Source organism: Agrilus planipennis, unplaced genomic scaffold (genome assembly GCF_000699045.2).
Source record: "Agrilus planipennis isolate EAB-ADULT unplaced genomic scaffold, Apla_2.0 scaffold147, whole genome shotgun sequence".
Lineage (NCBI taxonomy): Eukaryota > Metazoa > Arthropoda > Insecta > Coleoptera > Buprestidae > Agrilus > Agrilus planipennis.
In genome coordinates this window covers 395,598-407,172 of record NW_020438940.1, presented here as the reverse complement: position 1 = coordinate 407,172, position 11,575 = coordinate 395,598, and the positions used below count along the sequence as shown (strand labels likewise).

At 32.6% G+C, this 11,575-nt stretch overlaps 2 protein-coding genes across 2 annotated transcripts in view; one reads left to right on the top strand and one right to left on the bottom strand.

Moving 5' to 3' along the window:
• LOC108738893 overlaps window positions 1-11,575 on the bottom strand; it is a 73,255-nt gene that overhangs the window by 36,509 nt on the left and 25,171 nt on the right. The window lies entirely within an intron of this gene.
• LOC108738910 (zinc finger protein 33B) lies at window positions 7,282-10,386 on the top strand. The gene is made up of 2 exons (XM_018472523.1): window positions 7,282-7,397; window positions 8,859-10,386. Exons 1-2 carry the CDS (start codon window positions 7,311-7,313, stop codon window positions 9,501-9,503), a joined length of 732 nt encoding a protein of 243 aa, XP_018328025.1. The 5' UTR covers window positions 7,282-7,310; the 3' UTR covers window positions 9,504-10,386.

Sequence of the window (11,575 nt, the reverse complement as noted above, 5' to 3'; positions counted from 1 at the left end):
ATATATATATATATATATACAGTAAGGACTGAACAATCCTGGATACCGAAAATCAGTCACTTCTTATAATTTTCGATCTCTTATTTTTATATTCGCCTTTTCCCTACATTCTCTTAACTTGCTTTCATTATTTCTTTTTAATTAAAAAAAAAAACACTGTTTTGTCAATACCGCTTCCATTTTATTTGGTCTATCTCTAAGTCCTCCTTGCTAGATGCTAATACTGCTACATCTGCAAATCTAAGACACCTTTTCTTACAGTAAACGACCAATACCTTTTAATTGAATTTATTTTATGTATCTACAATTCATGTTCTCCATCTATCGCTATTAATAATAATACTAAAATAATGATCGAATGTTATATAAACAGCGTTTCTCAGTAGTCTCTCATACAAAAAAACATTCATTCGTCCTGTGCGTGTATCTTCTCGTTCGAATTTTCTCTGAATAAAATATGGGCATTCCCTGAAGTAATCAGATTTCTTTCGTCAAGGTTTATTGAAAATACAAAATTTAAGCCATGTGAAATACCTCTTAGGTCTACTTACGCAGATTCCTAAAAAAAAAAACACGTGCGCCCGCTGAGCTGTGCGTTCGTCACGGCTGAATACCTCTAAAACTACCGGACAATTACAGTCAAAGTTCAGTTTGGCATAAATAAAAAAGCTGTGTATCTATCTAAATCTTTTTTGCAGAATACTTTTAAAAAAATTGCTTGTTGTGATTATTCATTCAAACCAAACTTAAACAAGGTGTTCTAATGACCAAACGTTTTATAGAAAAAAAGAACTATTCAATTATATTAATAAGTCAACAACAACAATGTGGAGGCGGAGCGGGTACCAAGGAAACTAAAAACACCAGAAATTCCACAAAACGTTCAGTTCTCTGAGAAGCGTTCCAACACCCAAAGTGCCATCTTCAATTAGGGACTGAAAATGATTCTAAATCATTAACTGAAAGTTGAGTTACTTAGATGCGCTCCGACATCTAAAGTGCCATCTTCAGTTAGAGACTGAGTGTGATTCTGAGTCTTTAACTGAACTTATAATTACTTAGATTAATTCCGACATCCACTGTGTCTTCTTCAGTTAGAGACCGAGTGTCCGGCTGAGTCTCTAACTGAACGTTTGGTTACTTGAGATGCGTTCTGACACTTAAAGAGTCATCATAATTTAAAGACTGAGTTTGAGTCTGAGTCTCTAACTGAACGTTTAGTACCTGGGATGCGTTCCGACATCCAAAGTGCCATCTTAAATTTAAGATTCAGTGTGATTCTGAGTCTTTAACTGAACGTTGAGTTACTTAGGTGCGCTCTGACATCTAAAGTGACATCTTCAGTTAGAGACTGACTCTGATTCTGAGTCTTTAGCAGAACGTATAATTACTTAGATTAATTCCGACATCCACTGTGTCTTAATCAGTTAGAGACCGAGTGTCCGGCTGAGTCTCTAACTGAACGTTTGGTTACTTGAGATGCGTCCTGACACTTAAAGAGTCATCTTCAGTTAAATATTGAGTAAATAAAAGTTGCTTTCTTTGTCTTTACAATAAAATTATTGATATGATTAATTATTTATTATATGTAAAAATTATATTGAAACCATGTCGGGTAGCCATTTAATAATTAATGCCGGTCATCATCCAATTTTCTTATATTTTGAGCAATTCGTCTGTAGAACACAGCATCTTTGTTTTTAATACAATGCGAATAATTACACGGCGAATAAAAAAAAGAGCAGCCTTTTATTAATCAACCAACTGTAACGCTGAATACCCTACTGCAGTCAATATGGGCTAATTTATTCATTCTGGTATTTCCTTAGAATGGGTCATTGGAACGCTGTCTGTCTGATTCACATTTGACTATTCACCTTCCAGACAGTATTCTCAGAATTTCGGTTTTCGTTATCACGGAGAGGGCAAATCTTAGAAAAATTACTTTGCTCATTACTATAAAATGGGCGCAAGAGACATGTAGTGACCATTTTCTGAGTGAGATTCTAAAGAAATTCATAATTCAAAGTTATAAACTTTACTAGAAAGCATATGGATTTTTACAGAGCTAGTATATGGCAATTATGAGAGAATATTGAGAACTCTTCTGATGGATCTTCGACTGTGGCCAACAAAAAAATCATAAGGAGTATATTTTTGGTCAAAACAAACCAATTAATTAAGTAAATGTATGTATAGAAGATTGCAAAACTTTGTAGAAAACTCTAAATGGCTCAAAGCCCAACGTCAAAACATGAAACTACATGTCCGGAGTATTTTTCGGTACAAGGTTAGCAGCTTCAGAGACCATAAAGATCTGAATAATGATTGAATCTTATAATAATAATTACAGTATCTGAAGAAGGTAACGTTGTTACCGAAAAGTAGTTAGGACTCTAATTACTGTTATGTTTTGGAGTGAGTATATGAGGTATTTAGAAAAAGCTTTTGGAGGTTTCATTCCCGCTAGCTGCTAATGCTATGCCGGAGAGTAGAGAGGATGGACTTCTTCTAACTCTTGTTAGGAATCGTGGGGATAGGTGACTGGTGGTTCGAGTGAGAAAGATGGGACGGCGAAATAAAAACAAAAAGGTGAAAAATTTATCGGTAGGATATTACTACCCCAAGCATTTACCTAAATGACCCAAGTAACCCACAGGAAAATCTTAGATCAGAGGTGACAAACCAGGAATCGAATCGATTACACCCCCAATAGTAACAATGCTCCAGACCATGCAGCTCATCTATCTAGAGGATATCTAACGTTTTCTACATATAAATACGTTTTCATTTTCCTTCACTAGTTATCTTGCTGACTTTGTATCAATAAACATAAATAATTTTCTCCTGAAAAACTACGAATTTTTGATATCTGGTTTGCAAATGTACCAGGCGTCTAGTTAGTTTAAAAGTAATACAAAATGGCTAAAATAATTATAACATGGATATTAGTTATTTATAAACTATAAAATAAGCATATTACCTCCATGAGTACAAATTAACCAATTCGTTACGAATTAATTGCTACAAATCCGTGGCAAATATCTGATATTATAATGTTGTTATTTTGATAGAAAATCATGATTCCATTAAAATGACTATGAATTTTGAATACTTAACCAGTTGGTTTATAAAAACTGTTCTATTAGTAACATTTTATTAAGTGATAAAAGCATTATTATCATATTTTATAAGATTTGGGTGAGAATAATTGACGAACTAGTCAGTTGATATTTACCCTGTGATAGTAAGTTAATTAGTCATAAATTTTGGGTAATATATAAAACTAATCATGAATTATACTAATTGCAATTGAATGATGTTTTTCAATCAAAATGATCATACTTTGGCTGTATTTCAAATAAATAATTGTTATGGTCTACTTAACTTTTTGCGGTTGGATTTTCCATCAGTAGGTAAGATACTTCATGTACCTAATGTACACAAAGTTTAACAATAGAACACTTACCACTATGTCTAGTTTTTCTTTAGTTCAGAGTTTTTAATGGTAGGTTGCTGAACTACAATGTGATCAAAATATTTACTAAGAAGGTAAGTACCTAGTTACATTCAAATTGTAATGTAATTTTTTACTGAATTACCGACTACATCCTTCATTTGGAGAGAAAGATAGAAAATATGATTTATTTTATAAGGCAGATATTGATGGTGATTGTACTATATTATCATTTCTTTCAAAAGCAGAAGTCTCAACGGCTACTGAACATCCAACTTGTCGGCATGGTCTTTAATGTACATAAATTAATTAATTAATTAATAAAATAGATACATAACAGATAACAGCCTGGCTGAATTTTAATTCTAAATTAATATAAATTGCATTTTTGATATTTCAGGAAATTTATGAGAGAATAACACAATTCTAAGTATTATCGCAAAATGTCATAGTAGCAAGTTGATTTTTAATATGTTTTAGAGCAGAAGACCTATGAAGCACAAAATTGATGATTTCGAAGTCCATTTTTAAATTTTGGAACTACTACTGGATTACCAGTTAGGAGATGGTTATAAAATCCAACTCCAATATTAATTATCTCAAGTTATTATTATTAATCTACTCTTAATAAATACTAAAGGCTAAATCTCAAAACGTAAACGAAGTCATCATCATCATCATAAGGTCGTCAGTCCTAAGACTGGTTGGATACGCACATATATTTATTTGCTCTTAATTTTCTTTTTCTTCTCCGTCTTTCCAGAATGACGAAAATAAATGCCTGAATTTTATAATTTATAGTTTCTACTCACTTCTGTGCTCGCGAATGGTTAATTTAGAAATTCGAAAAAGGTTGTTGAAGGTTGTGCGCGGCGCTGTACGGATGCGAAACTTGGACAGTGGGTCCGGCGGAGAAAAAAAGATTAGAAGCGTTCGAAATGTGGTGTTACCGGAGAATGATGAGGATACCGTGGATAGAGATAGTTAGGAATGAAGAAGTATTAGAAAGAATAGGAGAATAGAGGACTCTATGGAAGTCAATAAGAAATAGGCGACATAGGTTAGGAGGACACCTTCTCAGGCATGAAGGGCTAGTCAGGGACATATTAAAGATAGAAACGGGAATTAGGAGAGGTAGAGGTAGACCTACACTAGAGTACTGCTCGCAAATAGTTAAGGATGTGGCTTGTTCTAGTTTCAGGGAAATGCGAAGTTTAGGAAAGAGTGGAGATGCGTGTCCAACCAGTCTTAGAACTGACGACTCACGATGATGATGATAGTTTCGATCCATTGTAGGAGATTTTGTACTTTTGAAAAATACTTACATACTCTAGCTTTGTTATCCGAAATCAAAATCCTTCCAGGAGTAACCAACTGCTACCGCGTCTAAATAACCCAATGAAAAAAACGTTGAAATAAATAATGTGTCAAGCAATGTCCCAGATAAGAGTTGTGAACTTTCAAAGTGCATGTAATACGTTCTTTTAAGTGCACCACTTGACCTCTATATCAAAAGGAACTACTAGGTGTATTACTAGTGATTCTATATAACAAGAAATGGACTAATTTTGACGCAATGGGAAAAGATACAAGAACATGGTAATAGTTTGGTTCCAAGAATAAAAATTAGTTTCCGATAGAACAGTTCCGCAAATGAATTAATAACGCATAATATTAAGTTAATGAACTTCTGCCTGCGGTGGAACTGTCTGTCGGCATGACGCACAAAAATTGGTATTTACCAATGAAGACGACAAATGGGTATGATGACGAACCACGACGTAATCAAACGGCGTCACGCATACAGGTATGAATACATATTAGATACATATTTATGTAAGAATGAAAGTATAAGATCCATGTCTGTAAGATCGTCTCGTTTTCCATTTCTAACTGTAATTTAGAAACCGGATTATGAGGCAAATGCTTAAATGTAATCTACGTATTGGCTACTACTTTTTCAGAAAATAATTCCCCGATTTTTTCAGGTTTCCCCGTCGAAGGAATTAGACAATTCTCTGATCGGCATGGTTTTTACACCAATAAAAGATATGTACTTATTTATATATGTATGGATCGGATGGATTGATAGATGAATAAAATATATTAAATGAATAATTATCTCTAGTTTAATCAACGTTTAGGCTCAGTAAAACTAAATTTAGTACTTAACCAGTTGGTTTATAAAAACTGTTCTATTAGTAACATTTTATTAAGTGATAAAAGCATTATTATCATATTTTATAAGATTTGGNAAAAGTCTATGAAAATGCTGCAGTAATAAATATATTTTATAGTTCATCTTAAAAATAGTAGTCTATCACAAGCTAAAATGCAAATTATTTTGCAAGCGCCATTCGTATAAAACAATAAACCAAGATGGCGTCAGAAATTTCGATGTAATTTCCCAAAGATAAAAGTAGCTCGTCAAGCTCTATATCCTGGCCTTTTCGTAATTCTTGGATATCCTAAACTAATTTTAAAATGTTTAGTTTAAAAAGATGGAACACAACCTAAAGCGAATGTGTCTACAAAAACGTGTGGACAGAAAACGCAAGAGTCCGCTGCGCGAAAAGGGACTGAGCATCAATTTTGGTATTGTCAGTTGTCAAATGGATGCGCACTGCCTCGGTGCGCAGCGGACTGCCCAACACAATTTGGAGACGTTCTTACATCTTGTGCTCTAATGTTCCAGTCCTGCACTAGTCTTCTTGGTTCAGTTTATAGATAAATGTATGAATGATGTAATATACCTTTTACACATCTTTGTTTTTTAACAATAAAAAGACGATTTAAACTAAGAAATTATAAAAAGTTCCCTATTAAACATGATATTTAGAGTCAACGTTCCACTTTTGTAAACGCTTCTTGAGAACTAAGTAACAGTTACTAAGTATTTATGTGGGTAAAAAGAATGAAAGTTAAAATATATTATTAAATAATTTAGATAAAAAGTAGTTGAAAGTCATTTGATGACCCAAGACATACATATTAATGAATTAAAATTACAGGAAATTACAAACACATGTTCATAAAATGTGACATTAAGCAATAATAGCACAATAATATATTAAAAATAATTTCTGATTGATTATTTCGTTTTAAGTACATACTTAATTATTTAATAAAAAGAAATGCACCTAAGTATTTACGTTAAATAGCTTTGTAAATTCATTTATTATTTATCAATGAATTCTGATATTTAATCCAACATTACCGACAATTTGAAATTTTTAAATGAAATATTAAAACTGTCATTTCACATGCAGTCATTAAAAAGAGTTGCCTGAGTGACAGTTCTTTGAAGTCTTAGATTATGCCTTTCTGGAACATTTTTCCAAAAAAACAAAAGACAAAATTTAAAAATGTTTACAGAATCGCTAGCATCATTTTATTAAATTCCCCTCTGAATAAACCACTGTAAAGAGCAAATTTGGTTAAGGAATTCAAATTAACTTCGTACAAATCCGCCGAGCATGAGGTCATACTGTACAGAACGAAGCTATTAATGTATGGACTTCTCTAAGGAAAACTAAAAAGTTACTTTTTATGCTAAAAATAAACAACAATGTCTTCCATTCCATTGTTAACCCAAACAGTATTCGTCCTTCTTCTAATCGCTATTCATTTTTTTATTATCTGTTCTTGCAATTAATGTAAGTCTGATGGTAATACTCTTAAAAGTGCGTCGTACAGTAGATACATTTCTCTCAGTGGGTTTCCCCGTTAGCTAGACGGTATTACCCGACGCACTCCTTTCTCTCACGCAAGCGTATAACAAATTCAAAAATCCGATGACGCGACAACCCGGGAAAATTTACTTGGAGTTCAGTTTTTATTTCGATTTACAATTATGGTGACAACAGACAGTGTACGGAGCAAATTCGTTTCGGAAACGAATCGCGAATATAGAAAAGAGGTTTGTCGGGTGCTAGATCAGGTGAGTGACACTGTTATCTATTTATTTTCTTTATAAAATTCTGCTGTGTCAGAGTACCCCTAAAATCTTTTTTCTTTTTAAACCAAAGAGCAGCCCTAAGACTTAAATTCTAACAACTGTTGAAAATTAAAAAAAATTGTTTTACTAATTAGGCATGACCATAGTAAAGAAATTGAATTTTTATTTTTATTATATATACTTTTTGTTTTTATTCTTAAAGAACTTTTACACGATTAACAGAACTTTTACAATAACAATACTCGGTTTGAATATATTTATTTAATCGTACATTTGTGACTAAAAATTATTATTAAACAACCAATAATAATAATCCCAAAATAAAAGTTTATTGTCAATAAATACACTAACACTGTTGGTAGAATGTGATATGTTCAATAAACATAATAAAAAGTAGGACTACTAAATAAATAGTACAAATGGTTCTTTGTTTTTAAAAGAATTTGAAAGATTTTTGCTAAGATATGCAGCTATCTACGAAAAAAATAGGTTAGATTATGTTAAATAAGGTCTTCTAAACTATTTTAAACAAAGGCTGCTAAATTTGAAGCGGTTAAATTATTTATTATTATCAGATATTATCCTTAATTTGTTAATATTCAAACAGTTGGAAAAGCAAACAAAATTGATAGTACTCATTGAGATAACAACAACAATGTTCCAAACGATTATTAGATCCATGCTTCTTAGTGCAAAGAAGATATTGGGTATTGGACTGATACATATTTTTAGTTAATTAAAAATTTAACAAAAAAGTTTTGATATCTTTAAAATTCAAATACATATAGTTATATAGTTATTGAGAAAAACAGGAGAAACTGACGAATGGCTTCTATTTGATTAACTGGCATTTTTCTTAAATTCACTTATGAATGTATAAATCATAAGACTTGAGAATTGAGCACCAAAACAATTTATTGAAGTCTAAATGATACAATTGTGTTTTTATTCTTGGTCATGCATTCTCGCAAGACCAAGATGAAGAATGTTTTTCTACTCGCAAGTTCAAGACCAAAAGTAAAACCAAGACCAAACTAACAAAATCAAGACTCAAACTAAGACCGAATATGCAAGACTAACACCAAAACCACAAGACCAAACGAATAATTATTACTTCCGATGGATTTATTTCTTCCAAGGATCAGAGTCATTTTTTATGCTATAAAACAGTAACAATGGTGCTTTTGTCTAAATTATCATAAGTTTGATGATTAAAGGTTAAATAGAAAACTTTAAATCTTGAACCATACAACATTCAAAAACCTTCGACTCCTATGAATGGGAAAAGCGAAATACTGCCATTTTCAATACTTTCATATTCTCGATCGGCCATTTGTTTTTAATTATCTTCCTTGATCACTAACTTGATTATTATGGGAACATAAAAATTTAAGCGTTTCTTTATCAGCGGAGATTTTTAATTTCCAATTCTCATATTTGCAGAAAACTTTACCCAATTTCCATTATTGTCGTAATAAATGGCTTCCACCAAATCCAAGGATCAGATGCAAGCAAATGGACGACAAATCCCACTCATACGATTGCCGATGTCAAGATTGCCACAGCAAACATGGTGACCTGCCTTTGCTGGTTCAGGTCATAGAGCAGCGGGAATACGAAAACGAACAAAGAACACGGGCAAAAGAAGCAATTGAGAAAACCAAGCTCTACGTGAAGCAAGAACAACAAAACTGTCATCAATCAACTTCCTTTGAACACGGTACAATAATTGCCTCAAAATCTGTGATAAAGAAAACCGAGACTTTTACGGAAGACGTGATGCCATCAACCAGTAGTGGTATTATTAAAACTCAAAGGTCTCCTAGTTTCAAAACTAAAAAAGAGATGAAATGCTCCTACTGTTCGAAAAACTTTTCTCATAGGGGAGATCTGAACAAACACGTGCGTACACATACGGGTGATACGCCTTATCAGTGCGAAACATGTTGGAAAGATTTTCGTCACAAATCAAACCTCACGAGGCATTCAAAACTTCATAGCGGCTTGAAACCGTATCAGTGTCCAAATTGTAACAAGGAATTTAGTAGGAAAGATAAGTTGTCACTTCACCGAAACTCTTGCAAATAAATGTGAAAATGAAAGCGGAACATTTGGTAGTGAATACGTAATCAATCTTGCCGTGATCTTGCCACTAGTACAATTGATGTGATATCTTCTATTGTAATTTCCTAAGTACATACATGAACAGATACGTGTTTCCTTCAGATTAATTTCATGTTAACAGAATGATTTAAATGTTTAGTTAGGCACAAAAGCAAAGTTTATTTTCATCTTCCATATTTATCAATTTTTTATCATAACGAAATTCCAGAGAATGTCCCTATTTGTGAATAACTTTTAAAACATATTATAAATATGAAATATTTCAGTTAACACTAGATATCATTAACTAAATGGTTATTATATCAACCTGCTCTGAAGGTGTTTCCCCTATTTGATCGCTAGTTTATCGGGACTGCCAAAAGTGTACTGTTCTAAGGTTGCTTAAGAACTTTTTGGAATCTTTTGGTCATAGGGGATCGATTAAAAAATATCGATTTTACCTTTCTCTTTATAAATAAGAAAATGTAAAACTTCCAACTTTTCCTACAATACCGCGTGACTTACGTATAATCTATAATGGATTATAAAATCCGTAGAAATGGTAATTGAGGATTATTTAGTTTGGTTTGACCCACAACAGAAGATAGCCGACATGACAAAATTTATTAAAAAAGTGACAAAAACAACTCTGAAATATTTGTGCCTTAACTTAAATAATCTATAATTTATATCTAAAAAGCAATCAAATTAATAGTTTCGGAAATATTCCATATTAATGTCATAAGTTGCCAATTACAATTTTTATATGTTATTGATATGATATGAATAATTTAACGATTTTTATTGCTGTTACAAAAAAATTACATAAAGCTTATAATATTTAGATCTTTCTTTATCTATTTGTAAGTTAATAAAATAAATATTAATTTGCTCAAAAATATGTGATGCGTATTTTTTTGTACAAGATTGTTTTATACCATCAATGGCTAAATATAATTTATATACGTAACGATAAAATGTGTCCCTTTATTTATTATTGCCCCATCCTGTGTAGTTTGAAATTGTTTACATTTGTAAAAATTAATGCAATCTTCAAAGAAAAGCACAACGTTAATAAAATGACAATGACTTTACTTACTAGTAATATTTTTTTAAATAGAATAGTTTGCTATAAAATCATTGATAAAATGGAAAAAAATTGATGAATTACCTCTCCACTTCTTCCTATCTTCAGATAATCTTCGCATTTCACAAGAACTAAGACATCCCTAACCCTTTGTGAGCATGTCTGTGATTAGCTCTTCATGTCATAGAAGGTATCCTAGAAGTACTCTAAAATATCCTGGACAGTCTCCATATTGTACTGACTGGACTTTTAACCATATACCAAGAAGGATGACCAATATTGTTATTAGTGAGAAGTGGAAATCAATAAACAGACAGAGGTTTGACACAGCGCAAACTGAGATCATGACCCACAAGATTCCCACATTTACCATTACAGCATTCCTATCTCTAACATTCTATCTCCCCTTTTCCATGTTGACTTCTGTAGCACCCTTTGCTATCCTACTTTTTAGAAGACCTCCTGATTACTAATCCGTTCTATCCACAGTATTTTCATCTTTCTTTTTTCCGCTGCACCTACTGTAAAGCACGACATGCAACTCCATGGTAAATACGAGGGTGGATTGATAAGTTTCCGGCCTGACCAAGAAAAACAAGGTTTTTAAAAATTTTTTTTTTTTATTTCTCAACATAATCTCCTCCAAGGCTGATACATTTCTCATAGCGGTGTTCCAGTCTATTAATGCCATCTCTATAGACTGATTCGTCAAGCTCCTCAAAATAACCATTTACAGCTTCGATTACTTCTTCATTGTCCGCAAATCTCTTACCGCCAAGCCATTTTTTGAGATTAGGGAACAGAAAATAGTCACTCGGGGCTAGGTCTGGAGAGTAAGGAGGGTGCGGCATCAATTCAAACTTTAGATCGTTGATTTTAGCCGTCGCAACGATTGACGTGTGCGCTGGTGCGTTATCGTGATGAAACAAGATTTTTTTCTTCGCCAGATGAGGTCGTTTAATTTTCACCT

What these genes read in the sequence shown, in the direction of transcription:
- LOC108738910 (XM_018472523.1), top strand. Translation starts at nt 7,311, where the DNA reads ATGGTGACAACAGACAGTGTACGGAGCAAATTCGTTTCGGAAACGAAT. An exon ending in TTTGTCGGGTGCTAGATCAG is followed by an intron (nt 7,398 to 8,858) that starts GTGAGTGACACT and finishes TCATATTTGCAG; the next exon opens with AAAACTTTACCCAATTTCCA.